The 17032-nt window shown below is 44.7% G+C and overlaps 1 protein-coding gene across 2 annotated transcripts in view; it reads left to right on the top strand.

Moving 5' to 3' along the window:
- Mob2 (MOB kinase activator 2) overlaps positions 1-9363 on the top strand; it is a 163570-nt gene extending 154207 nt beyond the window's left edge. For both annotated transcript variants that reach the window (XM_037422002.2, XM_075886786.1), the window contains exon 5: positions 8540-9363. In XM_037422002.2, coding sequence (XP_037277899.1) covers positions 8540-9021 — 482 coding nt within the window. In that variant the 3' untranslated portion in view covers positions 9022-9363. The remainder of the gene's footprint in view (positions 1-8539) is intronic.
- The last annotated feature ends 7669 nt before the right edge of the window (positions 9364-17032 follow it).

The raw sequence follows: 17032 nt of genomic DNA on the forward strand, positions 1-17032 counted from the left end.
ATCTGGCAAGGCGCGATTTGAACCGGGGTACTCACGGTCTGAAAGCGAGCATCGTAACCACACACGTGACCTGGTTTGATAGTTGAAAAAGCATTTGTGAGAACCATACGATTAGGAGAGATTGCTCGATCTTTCGCTCTGGGCTCGAGATTGAGAAAAACTGGAGAAGGACAAAGATAAGCAGAATGACCGACGAAATGAAAGAGAAACAGAGAGATAGAAAGAGACAAAAAGAAATAGAGAACAGAAGCATAGCATGGCAATGTGTGGTGTAGTGTAGCAAGGGGTGCAAAGAACTTATGATGAGTAGAGGGAAAGGAGGAGGGGAGAGGATAAGGCATACTGTCGTCAAGTGTACTACAGCATACATAGATGTCAGGTGTTTCAGAAGGACCAGAGAGACCACAGAACCGATACGTCTTCGGTTTATTGTTGACAGAACAGGAAAAAAAATATGCAGAGCGTGCCCCTGGCTACTTCTTCTTCCTCGCCTCCGAGCTCCATCTTCAATCTGTTTTCTACATCTTCCCGTCGGCCAGATTCAACCGAAGCAACCTTCGAGTGAATACAACAGTTGAATCGGCCTCTTCACTAATTTTCCTTCAGGTGTACGAAGCAAGCATGTTCTCACTAGTTCATCCTTGCCTGGGAAAATCTTTTCGACCTTGCAGAGTTTCCACTGAGTTCTTTTTCGCGCTTCTCCAAGCAGAAGTACATCTCCTTCTTGTACATTTGCGTGACGCTCTGTTTTTCTGCTGGCACACTTAAGCTTCCTCAGGTACTCCTTTTTCCATCTGGTCCACCATGTTATCATTGCCTGTTTTCTTGCACTCCAGTAATTCAGCAAACTGTATTCTTCGAGTCTGTTTTCTTCCTGCTTGTTCATTGCTTGCCTGCCTCCTATAACGTCCGCCGGTGTGATGGGTTGTGGCTCGTTAGGATCGTCATACACATAAGTAAGAGGCCGGTTGTTAAGTACTCCTTCTGCTTCAATAACCACAGTCCGTAGTTCTTCTTGATACAAAAGTCGAGCACCTATAGTTTTTGCCATGGATGTCTTAAAGCTTCTGATCAGTCTTTCATAAAATCCTCCCCAACATGGAGCTAACTCTACAATAAACTTCCATTTTATTTTCAGGTTACTGGTATACTGTTGAACCCTTTCATCTTCCATCTTTAATATCTTGTTCATCTCTTTCTCAGATTTCTTGAATTCTCTTGCATTATCACTGTAAATAGTTGTACACAATCCTCTTCTAGCTACGAACCTTCGGAATGCTTGTATAAACGCTTATGATGACATCCTCTTGACCAACTTCAGTTGTACGGCTCTTGTTACTACACACGTAAATATCACAATGTGAAACTTTGTAATTTTTTTGCCTTTCTCCTCTCGAGCATTTAGCGGTCCAGCAAAGTCTATACCAACTGTGTCGAATGGTCTCGTCTGTGTTATCCTGTCAGCTGGTAGTGGTGGAATTTCTTGTACCATTGGTCTAGAATTGAATCTACTACATGTGATGCATTTCTTTATCACATATTTCACCATCTGTCGGGCACGCACAATCCAAAACTTCGTTCTTAGATGTGTCAATGTTGCCGCAACGCCACCGTGCATTGTCACTTGATGCGCGTTCAGAACTAGGAGTTCTGAAAAGTGACTTCCTCATGGTAAAATAATAGGATGCTTCTCATCAAAGCTCAAATCACTCCACTGAAGCCTCCCTTTTACTCTTAGGACACGTTGACCATCTTCGAAGAAGTTCGTGTCGTACAGATTCATGTTGTCATTCATTCGGGTCACTGTATTTTGTAGTGTTTTCTGCTCCTGCTTTATCAGCACAAACTCTGCCTTGTCCAATTCTTCTCCTGTCAGCAAACCTGTTTTCCTTTCTTTTCTTCGGTTTCTTATATAACGCATCACCCACGCGGTAACTCGTAACGCTTTCTTGTATGATCCGAACCTGCTCACATCAATTATCTCTTCTTCACTCGTGGTGGTAGTTAAGCTTGCCACAGTCTTGTTTCTATTGCCATATTGTTTCTATTGCCATTACTTTTGGATGAATCTCGCAAATGCGACCAGTGACTACAGTCCAGTAATAATCTGCTGCAGTTAATATAGAAGTTTTCATATTTTTTCTTTCTTTGTCCGTCTTCTCGTTGTCATCAGCCAAACAAATTCCCATCGATCTTGCTCTTTCGTGTATTGTCAACGGTGGCGATGGTAGCACGTCACAGGATATAACTTCTATCTCCAGTGCCGCAATCGTGACTGGCTCCGAGATGGGATCCTTCCTATCGCTGACCTCGACGACTTTCATGTCTAGTTCCATCTCTCCTCCTCCAAATGATCCTACAATAATCCTTTCGGATCTTTTTATCTTGCACGCTAGTTTTCTTGACAATCTTTTGAGGATGAATGTCCTCTGGCTCCCGTTGTCCAGCAGAATCCGTGCGTAACACCCGCTGTCTTCTCCCTCCGTCCATGAAAAGGCTGTCTGCAGTAGTATGCACTTGTGTTCATCAGACTGCTGTGCGTGCATGTTGCAGGTCTTGCTGGTGTCTAACCGGTCAGGTTGCGCGCTTTTACGCACTTGCTCAACATCACCGCATTGCTGCTGTGTTGACTTTCCTGCAGGCGTATGTGGTCGACACATGGATGTCGCGTGCCTTCCCTTGCATGTTTTGCAGCGTACGTTAGCGCGGCATATCTTCTGGTGCATCTGAAACACCTTCGTTCCCGTTGCAAGGCTTCTTTCTTCTGTTGCATACTAATGCTTCTTCTGCAATCTTCCGTGTAGTGTCCAGTCATCTCACAGAAGATGCATTTCTTAATCGATATGCTTTGAAGCGTAGATGTTCTAGTCCGTCTCATACTGTGCGGTGACTGGGTCACCTCGTATTTTGCCTCTCGAGTTTCTTCTCTGCTGCGTATATATATGTTTAAAAACTCCATAATTTCTTTCAAACTGCTCGTGCTGTCTCTTGACGCTGAGTCCGATTCCGTAGTTGCTGGTCTCTTGTCACTTTTCTTCAACTCCTTCATTTCAATCCTCATATCCACCGGTAGCGCAGATTTTACAACAGGAGCTATCACTATGGCGTAACTACCCATTTCCACTCCTAATGACTGCAATGCTCGTGTGTTCACTTGCAACTTTTGAAAGAGTTTCTTCAACCCATCTACATCTTTAGGACTCTTCACTGCTTCCAAGTTTGCAAGCTCTTTTATGTAGGTCTCTCTTAAATTATCTTCTCGTCCGAAGGTTTCTTTCAGAAGAGCGACTGCATGTTCGTAATTCTGATCAGAAAACTGCAAACCTCTATGAGGGACGCAGCCTCCCCGCTCAGAGACGCCAGAAGGTAATTAAATTTTTGATTCTTCGGCATGTTCACTCTGTTATGCACCGATGTCTTGAACTGATGCCAAAACCTTGGCCATGCTGTTTTTTTCCCATCAAACTTGATTATCTCAAGACGTGGCAACTTAACAAGCTCTTGCGTCTCCGAGATTTGGTTAGTACCTTGCACTGAGCTCGCCTGTTCTGTGACTATTCTCGTAGTCAATTGCGTCGCTTGTTCTAACTCGCGTAATTGCTCCTCTGTTTTTGTCGTTACAGCGACGGTCTTCATCTCATAATGCAAAACTTTTTCAAATTCTGTCTCCGCGTCGTCTTCTTCAATGAACGGTTCAATCTGTTCGTTAACTTGTCTTAGCGTCTGTGACACGCTCTTCATCTGGTTCAGAAGCGTCATAAGTTGCGCTCGATCAGCGTCTTCTTCTATCATCTTATCGATTTCGCTCGTAAGCATCGTCACATTTGCTCGAAGCGTCTTCCGCTTCTACAATAGGACCTCTTTATTCATGCTTAAAACGTGTTGAAAGAGTTCTTGCCTGTTTATGTGCGTCGCCAAAAGTCGTCGGTGGTCCTTCCCTCAACGGTTCGTCCTTGAGCCAGACGCCACTGCTTCGTTCTTCAACCCGTTGTTGCGAATGGGGTTGAAGTCTGTGCGTCTGTCTTCAGATGCTCCTGGTCATGGCACCATGTTTCAGAAAGACCAGAGAGACCACAGAACTGATACGTCTTCAGTTTATTGTTGACAGAACAGGAAAAAAAGCCTGCCCCTGGCTACTTCTTCTTCCTGGCCTCCGAGCTCCATCTTCAATCTGTTTTCTACATCAGGAAAGGTCATTGATGGTGAGGATGTGACAAAGGAGGAGGGCAAGGACACTGGCTTCACGGTTTCTTCAGTCTTCGCTCCACTAGTGGGTAGTAGGCCCAGTTTTTTTTTTACTTTGTCTAACAACATTTTTTGGATGATGCACAAAATGAAGAGCTGAAGTTCATTGATGTGCATGTGTAATGTGCATATGTAACGTCGTATAATACAAATTTGGCACTAGAAACAAGGGTACCATAACTAAGCTTGTCACCTTGCTTTGGTGTGCTTTTTAGAACAAAGCTCATTTGCTGTTGTAACAAGTGTGCAATGTGTTTTGACGTTGGGTATCAGAGTATGCATAAAAGGGCGGCACCACCACTGTGGGCAATGTCGAGGGTAATGATGGTGGACCACAGCAGCAGAACATGTGTGATAGTTGTGCTTATGCTGGTTGCAACTGTGGGTTGGACCTTTGTTTCCTTTGGCTTTCAAAATGCTCTACGGCTGCTCTGAAAAGTGCAATGTTGGTACAGCATGAATCCTTAAGTTTGGTCATCGGCTTATTGAACGAAATAGATTTTTTAAATTATTTCAACTTTATTTTCTTCATCACACCCTACCTTTCTGACATTTCTTGCAACACCTTACTTGTATAAAGAGTAGTTGAATTTTGACTTAACTAGTAATATAATGAGTATACCCAGACAATACACGACGACCTGAATTTGTCCTGAAAATGCCCTACCCAGTACGAAAGGACGACTAGAGGTCATTCTCAAATGAGCCTCGACTGGTACTAATTCTGTCTGTTTGTCTGGCCCCACATCATTTCCATGTTGTCCTTAGGTCCACATTAAGGGATCTCTATAGTGTGGGTTCAGGTCAACCTCAGGACAGCATTAGAGGCTCTTTTTACAATAAATTTAAGGCTTTTAAGACGCATGTTACGCCTATTGGAAATGCGGTTTTTCAATGTGAATTATTTCCATAAATGAATTTAAAAATTCAGCTTTAAAACTAAATTATGCACTTACTGCTTCAAAGTGCATACCTTGAGCTTTCTTATTAAGAGCTCCATACCAGACGAAAATATATAAATATTCAAATTTTTGTTTATTGATATGAGTTCATTGATATGAAACAAAGAATCCATGGAGCTTGACAAAATGAGATTGTTGTGAATGGATCCTTTCATTGGAGTTCTCTGGAGATGGGCAGGGTACCAGAGGAGATATTTGCTTCGTAGACCTTCATATTTGCCGCTGTATTGTAAAGAACAAGTGGCCTTGCTACTCCACCATCGTCATGTGCTTTTCCAGGATTCTAACTCGTTGCTTAAATTCTGTAAAATATGACAATAAATGTTCAATTGCTGATTTACAAGAAACTTTCTGTGCCTCTCAGCAATTGTACATGCAACCATCATTACAACAGCTGCATTCTTTGCAAGTGACTGGAAAGCCCAAATGGAATTTTCAAAGCTGCTTATATGCAACTACAGTCGAAACCCGCTATAACGAAACCCCGCGAGTACAAAATCCCCGCGGCAACGAAATATTTCCGGATCCCCGGCGAACGTTCATAGAAGCCCATGTGTTGCGTATCTCGTGCCAACAAAATGTTATTGGACAGCAATCCCGCATTAATGAATTTTCTACCACGGTGTGGGCCTTATTTTACCCTCCCGCCAAAAGTTAGCTGTCGAAAATATGCTCGTATGCGTGTTATGCGCACTCAAAATTTGTAAACGTCTGATTTTGCCGCGCTAGCGTGGGTACCGCCATTTTTGTTTACTTAAGGGGGGACGCGGCTTTGGGATCGCGAAAAATGACAAAAAAAAAATCGATTTTTTGAAAATCAACTTTTCAGTTTCTGGAACCCCTTTTCTATCTCATTTCAAAATATCTACACTGAAAACGGTGCAGAAGTGCTTCGGAAAATTCATTTCACCCACCTAGGTAGCAAAACTTTTTCTGGAAATCGCGAGAAAACAGCGATTTTCAAGAAATTATGGCTTCGCGATGGCGGGGCCAGGAGCCGGCTTTTTGGGCTCATTGGAAAGAGCATTTTTCTGTGTTTAACTTTCCCGCCTCAGCTGACTCCTCCCTTTAAAAACAAGCACACAAAAAGCAAATGTTTGAAGGTCATTTCGAGGCCTTTGATTGGCTGTGGCCGCCATGTTGCCTCAGCTCGCTTCGCCATTGGCCTGATGCTCACTCTGGGAGATCGTCGTCTGCTGCTTCTGCGTCGCAAGGACATGGCACTCGAAAATTGCTACATCGTGACGTGTTCACGGCGGGATGATCACTTAAGATATAATTACGCTTTAGTTAGGAGCAGTAGGCGGATGCGCGATCAGGTTACTACGAGCGCAGCACGTCATCAGAGTCATGTTTAGTCCTCACTCCGCCGACAGCGAGACTGCGGACAGGAACGACGCGCTAGTGCACTCGTGGCGACGTGCTTCGCCGCAAGCAATGAAGCTGTAAGCGGCGGCACGGTCAGATTACTACGAGTGGCAGCACCGGATGCACGATCAGATTACTACGAGTGGGCGCGCAGTCTACGAGCGCGGCGTGTCATCGGAGTCGGCCTTAGCCCTAACTTCGCTGACAGCGAGGCTGCGGCCAAGAACGATGCGCTACCGCGGGTTGTTTTGGATGTGCTGGACATCCTTTGCTTCTTCGGCACACATGACGACGACGTAGCAATGGGCCACTTTTTCCAGTGCGAAGGCAGAGCTTTGAAGTTGTTGCATGGCAAGGGTCGGCAAAGTAACTTGACCGACTTCTGGCAATAAATTTTCATTCTGCTGGCCGTATCACTGTTTTTATGTCTCATACTCGCGGCAACGAAATTCTCGCGAAAACAAAATTTTTTGGTTTCCCCGGCGATTTCGTTGTTCCGGGTTTCGACTGTACAGAACTTGATCTGCCAATGTGCACGCACACACACACACACCCACAATTAGCTACATAATAAGATTGTCATTCACTCTAAACCCTGTTGTCATCGCAGCGACTTTGCTGAACATATTCAAGTTCAGAACTGCAAATGATAGTGTCGCACACAACGTGTCACAAACGAGTTCAGAAAAACTTCGGCGATCTTCCAACTATGGAGAAACACTCGAAATCAATTCTTGTTTGCTCACTTAAACATCATGCCTCGCAATGGACACCACGACAAGGCGACATCATTTGCTTTCGCAGCGCTGGCTTACTTGACTGACAGCACTGTTTGCTATGTGTAAACAGGCATTAGGGCATCTATTTCTTTATCGGGATAACTTGCAGTCAACGTTTTCCTCCATTTCGAATGCGAAATAGAGACAGACTTGAGGAGTCTTACCTGCCTTCATGCCTAACCATGCTATTTTCCGCTAAGGCGCTTGGCTTGGATTGCTTATACTTGGGCTGTTTAGAGAGTCAGTGTTGCCAGGCAGAAGAAGAATAATGGTGTGCGCTGTAATGAGATTCCCGTGATTGCGACCATCAAATAACTTGTGGGCCGTATCGTTGCTTGTTCGTTGCCGACCACAGGGGTAATCATTCGTGCTTATGTATGTGCAAAATAGAAAACTTCGAAAACACGACACGCACGGCCGCAAAAACATTTTCATTTATAGCTGTGAGGTATAAATAAAGGAACACGAACAAACAATTGTATGATCAAGCAGCGTTGTCAGATACATTTAATGTTCGCGCGTTCACGACGACATGCCACACAAAATTCATGCACAACTTTTTCTCAATTATACAGTACACACTCAAAACGTCGTACAGTGGACATTTTTTGGACGGTGAGTTATCCTAGAAAAATACTGAAAAGTATGCTTTCTGTATCATTCTGAGAAGGCCTTTCTGGGGGCACACTGAAGGCATCACTTGTCTTATCAGGATGGAAGGAGGACATCCGTACCATTTGAGGACGACCTCAGGTCGTCGAGTGTTGTCTGGTGAAGTCGGCTATCAATGGTACACACACTCACACCAATACACAACACACATACTGGAGGATAGAAAGAAACATGAAAAGTGTTGCACGCTGTTGCTTTATCACACTTTGATCTTGGTGGCAATAAAACGATCTGAAATGATTCTTAATTGTACTCTTAATTGCTTTTGTGGCTTTTATTAGCATCCAGACTACAACTGCTTGAGAATAAATGTGCAATAACAAAGAGTTCAGATGCTGCTCTGTTCACATTTCTTTCCATCACCACTGCAAACATATTATAAACTTATACAGAGGTGACAGTGTTCCACATGCAGCATGAAACGAACTGCTGGGAGTGTACAATTGTATCTGCCTGAGTGTCCCTAATTCATTGCTAGTTTCTAACTTGGGCATCTGAATTTCATCTCTTCAGAGCGCGAGTTTCCCAGTTCTTTCGAGTCCCTGGTGAAGAAGATTCATGGACTTCTTCTGCATGTCCTGGCGCACCTGTATCACGCCCACTTCCGAGAGATGGTCTTGCTGCAGCTGCATGGACACCTGCATTCGATATTCGCCCACTTCACCCTCTTCAACACTCGCTTCAACTTGGTGGATCCCAAAGATGCTGCTGTGCTACAGGACTTAGCCGTTGCACTTGGACTCTGTCCGCCCGCCGAAAGCGCTAATGGAAGTCCTGCTGCCTCTTCCTCTACGCCCACCTCTTCAGCCGTTGCAGCAGGCGGCAGCACGGATGAGGATTCCGCAGCCGTGGACGCCCCAGCTTGCACAGCTGCGCCAATGGATGTGTCCCTGTCGCCTTCAGTGATGCAGCGGTCCGTGGTAACCACTGGCATTGCGACAACTCCACTGTCGATGACTACCACGCCAGCCGGGAGTGTGGTGCCTGCGCAGTAGGCAATTGTGGTTGCTGTTTTGTTGACATTTAGCTGAGTGCCTGTGGTGATAGCAGTGGCTAGCACAGCTGCGGTGTAAAGTGCCGGCTTCTCCGAGAGGCATCGGAGAGGCACATTCGTCGCACGTCCACAACTGATGTAGCACTGCGCTTGTTGGCACCATGGTGCAGGGCTACTGGTGGTGGTGCCATGAAGGTGATGATGTCACTTTGGGGTGACTTGACAACTCTTCTGGCAGCAGCAGTAGCATCAAGCAAATTGTTTGTTGTTTTCACTGTGACGCTGGGCCTAAATGTGGCTTTGCTGCTATGCCCCCCTTTTGCTTGGTACTAAAATAATGGTGGCTACAGTGGTGGCAGTGTAGGCCTTCCCCTTCCCTCCCTTTTCCTGCAACAAGCTGCAACAGAGCTGTGTGTTGTGAGAAGCAAGGCCTCTGTGGAAAAGCCAGTGTTGAAGCCTGAGTGAGTCGGGCAACCTTCACAACTGGCTGAATGTCTCTGTGCTGACAAAGCAGTGATTTGCTGGAGTCTTTGATCAAGAAAAAGTTATGTCCATCATGCTGTGATTATACGAGTGGCCGCATATGAAATTGCATACGATATTCAATTTGCAGGAGCTTGTGGGTACGTACCATGCACTAGGCTAGCGTGCTAGTTGGCATCAGGCCATGGTGGGACGTTGTTTTGATTGTTGCTGAAGAGTCATAGAAATTTCATGGTATGGCATGGATATTTCATTAATGAGGGAAATGATATTCTTTGTTGTAAATTATAAAGCAGAAAGGAGAAGATCATTTTCACAGATTGTGGCTAAGTATGTTGTGTCACCCTGTCAGCATTTCCTTGTTGCTGCAACTGTGTGTATTCTACCAGTGCAGAGCAACATAGGGAAGGAAGAAACACCCAAGTTTGCCAGAAGAAGGAACATAGTGCTGTGTTTCTCAATTTTAAAAGGTTTGGTTGTTTCTTTGTGTCCCTTGTTATGCTGCGTCATTTTAAGAATGACTAACCAACTTGCCCAATCGTCAACACTTGCTTGTACGGAGTTCACTGCTCAGGTCCCCGAAAAAAGGTAGAAGATTCTGAAGCAGACCTTCAAGGTAAATGCAAGGGGTGATCTACCACTTTTGATGTAGCAGCAGTAACCACCATCTTTTGATGCCAAATTCCATGCGTGTAATGTGCGATTTCCTAATGTGCCATTAGGAAAGGACTGTAGCTACAAGCTCTGCAATACTGCATTTTTGTGAAGCGCGAACTTGACATGTTCAGTTGTGCGATTATACTGGAGATTTCTTTTACCGACTGTATTACGTAACACAGGTACAGCATCCCTGAGTTGTGCATGCGGTTTTTGGCACTGTTAGGAACGACTGTCGTATATTTTTAACAGAAGTCTCGTCACTGTTTACGTCAGCTTGCAGGTAGGAGGCTGGCGGCGAGAGCAGGTTCTTGCCGGTGACAAAAATATTGGTGCCAGCCAGGTTTCTGGATGCCAAGCAGGAGACATGTGACGCTCCTGAAATTCGCTTAGTTGAAAGGAGGGGAGGCGGGAGGGGTTGGTCACGTGTGTTGTGTGGTGTGGCGACAATGTGCGTCATTCTTCAGAAGAGGGGAAAGAAAGTGGGAAGAGAGTTTGAGGGGGGCCTATTTATTTTCTGTCATTGCCTCGGCCCACGCTCACGCACGCACACACACAGCCACTAGGTGTCATACAACTAAACTTGCCTGTGTGCGAGGTGACACACACACACAATATGTAAATAGGATAATGTTATATTTTTAAGAGGCATACGAGGTCGCTGATTTAGGCAAGTCTTTCTTCCCTCTCCATCCTCCATGTAACCCTCCCCCATTTTCCTCACTCCCCACCGAGCATTCGATGATACATGTGCAATGGAGCGTTGGTCATCGCTGACATGGAGGGTCAAACGGATCAGTGATTACATAGTAGTGGTGGGTGCCTTGCAGCTTGTAAAGACAGCTTTCTTGCCTTTGCCCCAGCTGTTTTGCCGCCTGCTTTCGTGCGTGTGTTGAGGTGGTAATTGTCGAGGATGTGCCTGCTTTTGTCACTTGTCAAGCTGCAAAAAACAAACGCTGTTTGGTTATTCTGCTTCCTCCACATGTGGTTCTTGATTGGTTCTTGGTTGGTGATAGCTTCCAATTTACAGACTTCTAAAGGTCCTTCTAGGCAATGCAGCGCACATGCATTGTCTATAGTATGAAGTCCTGCTTTTGCTGTGGATGTGTTGTGCAGGTAGTGTTGGTCACTTAAAGCTGCTATTGTTGCATTCTCTGAGTATGAATCAATGGCCCTAGTAAATGGGCACTTCATCAGTGGGGCTCATATTAAGCCTGATGATGCACGCAGGAAATTCCGCTTAATTTTTGCATTTTAAAAGTTATTGTCGGTGCTAAAGATGTCCACAACTCGCAACACTACTCAGCCTTTGTTTCTGGCTATGTTGCAGCTGTCATCGGTTGATGTGTCGGCGTTGTAAATTATGCAACTTGTCAATTTTGCAAATCTTTAATCATGACATTTAAGGAACTGTTAAGTTTAGATAATCAGCTACTGACAGTTTGTAGCTTAGCAGGGGTAGTGGTTAGCAAATTCTGATAGAATCAAACTACTTGATGAAAACATTTAGGAACTCTCTATATCACTATAGTTCATGAACGTTGTGATTGTCACAAAACAGGCTGTCTATTATCAAATGCACAAATTATTGGCACATTAGACGTCAGAAATAGCATTAGCTGAATTCATTCCAGAATTTGGGTGGCTTTTTAAATGGCCCTTTCAGATAGAACACTACAGTATAACAGGCTTAGTACTAATCTTTCAAGCATTGTGTAATGGGCTGTGAACTGTGTACCCTAATTTAGACTGCTAGTATCGGAGAGATTTTCTGAGAGATAGCCCTCATGCCAACCCTGGCACTTTATTATGCTTCCGCTATTCACTATAGGTTCAGGAACGAATGATAAGGTAGCGTCATCAGGGATTTTCAAAAAACACCATGATGATGTGCAATGATATGGCTCTACTGGACTCGTGGCTTATAAAGCACGAAGGCTCAAGAAATTTTCTGCTTGTATCTTAACCCTGCAGTCTCATATGAACTCGCTTTTATGAAAGACGGTATTGGTGACGCTTTCGGAAAGGAAATAAGAGTTTCCCACGCCATTGTGACACAAGCATTGAACTTGAAATTAGTGTGGCTGGCACATAAAATCCATTCGAGGGGGTGCATTTCGAGGGCCTTTGTTGAGATTGCAGTGTTCCCAGGGAGATGCTGCACCCAAAAGGATAGAGGGGCGTGGCGGTTTAGTACTTTAGGGTGAACCACACATACTTCTTCGGGCAACACCTGGAGAGACAGTTTGTTCATGCCATTATTCTTGCTTTAAAGATCTCCATTCTTCTGTAGAGCATGCAAATTTGATGCTTTCCAACCAGTTTTCGCTGTGCTAGGTCATAGCATTTTTCATTAACACCTTGCAGCCTGCGCCGCTGCTTCCTCTCAGCTTGGCATATGTACTCATATTTGATGGTGTAACCCCAGGTTTAATGTTTGTTTCATCTGCATATGAGTAAAGTCCTTTGAAGTAATTTGATATGTTAAAGTAAAGCCAGGTATATCTAAAAGCAGCACAAAATCATTCAGTGAGACTGGCAGTTTTTGCTTTTTAATTTGACAAAGATAGTAATTGTCTTGATGATGAAAGGAGCTACTTATTTCCTTCACTGTTGTTATTATGTTTTTTTTTTTGCCACATTCATATTGTACCCACCCCCTCTGTAACACCCTCTGGGTCTTGAGGGTATACTAATAAATAAATAAATAAATAAATAAATAAATAAACAACTCATAGCTACGAATTGTGTAAATTTTGCAGTTTTCGATGTTGTTGCTTATGGCTCCTTGAGTAGTTATTGATTTAAAAAAAATAAGCAAATGAGTTAACTTTAGACAGTAAGCTTAGGTGGAAATGATATTCGGTGTAAAAGCAGCCCTTCTGCTTCTTTTTCAAGCAAAATGTGATGAGGAAAAGAAATGGCTGTCGCGAGAGTCTGCATGCAAGCTTGCCTTCCAGCTCGCAGAGTTACTGTATCTTTTTTTTTCGGTGGCTTCCTCCTTTCGGTTCAGCTCCTCGTTAGGTAAGCATAAAACCTAGACATTGAAAATAAAGCCGACTAGGAGACATGTACTGGCAACATCCGAGTTGTTCACGTGTGTAGCAGAGCAAAGTTGGTAGCTTCGAAAGCCATAGCATATCCTCTTGGCTGCGAAACATGTTCACTGCACTGGTTTTGTTTCATGAGTGTTAACATTTTTGCGACCCCACGTTTACGAAAATTTCTCAACTCCTGCATAGTTTGAAGTGTTGTCCATTATTCTCGCTTTCACTTCCATAACAATCAGCGATATTGGCCCACCACCTGGCTTTATTTGTGAGAATTTTGAGAGACTGTAGAGGGTGGCAAGTTCGTGGGAGTGCTGCTTCTGTTGGCAGCCATGATTTAGTTCGTTCGGAAGTTGACACAGCGGCGGGGGGGGGGGGGGGCAGCTGCGTTTCATTTTAGCTCACCTGTGATCCGCGGTACTGCTTCAGATTCACATTCTGGCATCTGCGGTGGCTCTTTTCGTGGCAGAAGTCGCTACGTCCGCCATGCTGTGTGAGGACCCATTCCGAAACTGTGAACACTACTATGAAAGGCAGGATGTTTTCTCGGCCTTTGTTTTTTGCTTGATTACCCTTCACTTGATTTTGAAAAATTGTGATTTGTGTAGTTTGTGCACATGCGTGTGGTTATGGGCACGCATGCATTTGTGTAAATAGTGGCTTCGTTTTGCTGGCATCTTTTTTGTTTTGTTATTTTTGCTTTTGGTCCTATTTATTGCCCATCTCGACGAAATTGCACACTTCTCATTGCCCTGTAAGCTGGGGCCGCTTTCTCTCTTGGCAAAACGGGCGGTCATTTGACACCGTCTGTGGGTTTGCTTGTTTGGTTGTCTGCTGCTGGTTTGGCTGTCAAGTATGTAGAGACATGAGTTTGCCTATCTCTGAAATGTGTGCTTGTATTTTGGGCTGTTGTGTCAGCAGTGTTGGGTGGCAGATGCTGCAGAGTGAGCTCGGTGTTGCATCGGAAAACAGGAAAGCAGCTGGTTATGCAAGGATAGGGTTGAAACAGGAGCGGCTAGCATGCACCATTTGGCATCGGCATTATTTGTGCTTTGCTTGTGGCACTTAACGGTCGCTTTATGAGTAAATGCACTCCAGGAGACCTTGCTGATTCATTGCAATTGCAGAGCTAAACTAAGTGCTTCTATCCAAGCGATTTCTAATTACCTGAATAGGAAACTTGCTACTTGTGAAGCCAATTGGTGCACTTACGTAAAGCTTACTGAGAAAAAGAAAATTATAAAAAAAATCATTAGTGCTGTGCGGTGCACAAGAGTGCATGATTTAGGTGTTGTAGAAGAAAGATGCTCATGCACGAAATTTCTGGGGCCCATCATAACAGGCAGTTGTCATTGCTAATGACATGCAGTGGTTAGTTAAAGAGTTGAGTAGGAGATTATTATCCAAGTTAGAGGTTTAGCTATCATTTGGTAGCTGCCTGATGAGTTAATTTTGCTTTTGATTAAGTCTCTGGCTGTTTCATTGAGAGCGGTTATGGAGGAGTCACATTATGTTTTCAAAGAAACACATCTGCTCTGTGCTGGATTGGACTGTGCTGTAACCCATTTGGCATTAGTGTAGCCAGAAGAGACTGGTAGGGTAAGAAAATTTGGGGACGTAAGCAGAGAAAAAAGCATTAGAAGGCAGCCTGTCCTTTACGGTATTTGCGTGCCACTCGTGTCTATGTCATCCAATGCACCGGAGATGAGCGGTGCTCTAAGCAATTTTTACCCTTAGCCTGATACGGTCAATTGCCACCCTAAGCTGTTTGATAGCTGTTGCGTTCGCATGCACTTGTGAGCTCCCCCGTGTGCAAGGCCTGTCTGCGTGTGGTGTGCATGCGTGAGAGGGAGCAGCACCTCTGCCCTCAGACTGTATTATTCCTGTTTTTGTTGGCTATTATTTTTGTATCAGTACAGGTGGCGGCTGTTGCGATTTTTTTCACTATTTCAGTGAGTATGAAAGATGCACTTGCACGGAGCTTGTTGACCGTCGAATGAGGGTAGGAGGGGCAGGTCACTGTTGTTGGTTAATTATTTTGTTTAATGAATTAAAAAGTGAGCACTGTGTTAGATGTACATACATATAATATATAGATATATATCTTTATCTCTACCATTGACCTATAGCGACAAAAGATATTGCCTGGGGGCAGGAACTGGGAGTGTTTCGTCTAGTGTAGAACAACTGACGGCGCGCGGGTGAAGGATTAAAGGGTGGGGCGTGTAACCCGACCATTGAGCAAGCACAGCTGTTCCTTCCGGCTGAGCTGATCTGAAGCCAGTCTCATATTTGCCTTGCCATGACTCTTAATTGGGGACAGTGGATCAGCTGCTCTTGTCGCCGTTGATATCAGACCACCTTTTGCTGTTGATCTTGTGTGCGGCATTGTTTGGAGGTTGTGTCGTGCAGGCCTTGTGGCTGCTTGGTATCTATGGCCATGGGGCTGGCTGGCATGGCTTTCTAAGCAGCAGAGCCATGGTGTATCACTAGGGCACCTAAACTCATTGCACCTCTTTTCTCTTTCCCCCTGCCTGTTTCCGTATGGGGCCTTTAATGTCTATAGTACCATCACTCTACAAGCAGAGAAGCAACACACACTGACAGAACCACTCCCAGCTGTTGCACTCATGCCAGTTGTTCATGCTTGCCAATGTCCCAACTCCTGTCACACAATACGGCAAACAGAAAAAAAGAACTGTAAAGAGCAGCCTGCAGTATAAGCTGTGATGAAGTGTTAGAAGTGTTTGTTTTTGAATCAGTACATCTCCAACATTTTGGTTGTTTTGGCAGTGCATGGATGTCTCCCTGCTGTAGCAGTGCTGGTTGCATCACTTTGCCTGAGTGTTTGCAGATGGCATTGCACACTTTTATCTTGCGTTGCTGTTTTGCCCTTATCCTGTTGGGGTCTCGTGTGACAGGGGTTCCAGGCGACTCTCTGATGTCGGGATATTACTCACAAACTGTGAAGGGAGGCAGTAAGATTTTTAAAGGGACTCAAGTGATAACTTTTTGAGCAAGTGTGTCATAAACACTGTAGGAACAGTTGGCATGCCATCTGTCTGGCCATCGAACCCATTTGGGCTAAAACTTTTCGGAAGAAATAACCTGGCATTGAGAAGGTGTACTTGTGTTTTGAAAGTTTCTGCTGACATGTTGGTGTGCTTTCTAGGTTTAAAGCTTCCCCATCTGAGAATCGGCTGGGCCATTGCTTGGCACAGAATGACAGGCACAGAGGCATGCTTAAAAGCTGGGTATGGAAAAAATCAAGATCAGTGCTTGTCTACTTTGTCACACAAGAAAACGATACAAGCACTTCAGATGCGAAACACAGACACACACAATATGAGGCTCGTTTGTCATCACAAGAAAGAGGTGCAGAAGCAGATGTCTTAAGGGGGTAAAACTTGGAGCGCAGCTTGTGGGCTGTTATGTCTACTCTGCCGAAGGAGCAGCCACGATGACAACGGTGATGACGCGTGTGTATGTGCGAGATGTAGTACACGCATGTCCGTTGGTGCCTTTCTTATCGAAGAACTGTGCGTGCATTCCACAGTGCGTGCCTGTGTGTCTTTTCCTGCCTTCGTCCTCGCGTGCGCCACTACCACCGCGTGTGACATCAGCTTTCCGCTCGCTGATGCTGTCATTGTTGCGCTGATGTGACTTCAGTCGCAGCACGTCACCTTCATGCGCAGGGTTGTATCACCATGGCTGGCCTTCTGGCCTGTGAAATATGAGTTTGAAAGGTCTGCAAAGTATGCATTTGAAGGAAGTGTTTTTTTTTGTCCACCCCTATGGAGGAGAGTGATGTGCTTATTCCCA

Source organism: Rhipicephalus microplus, chromosome 2 (assembly GCF_043290135.1).
Source record: "Rhipicephalus microplus isolate Deutch F79 chromosome 2, USDA_Rmic, whole genome shotgun sequence".
NCBI classification, from domain to species: Eukaryota; Metazoa; Arthropoda; class Arachnida; order Ixodida; family Ixodidae; genus Rhipicephalus; species Rhipicephalus microplus.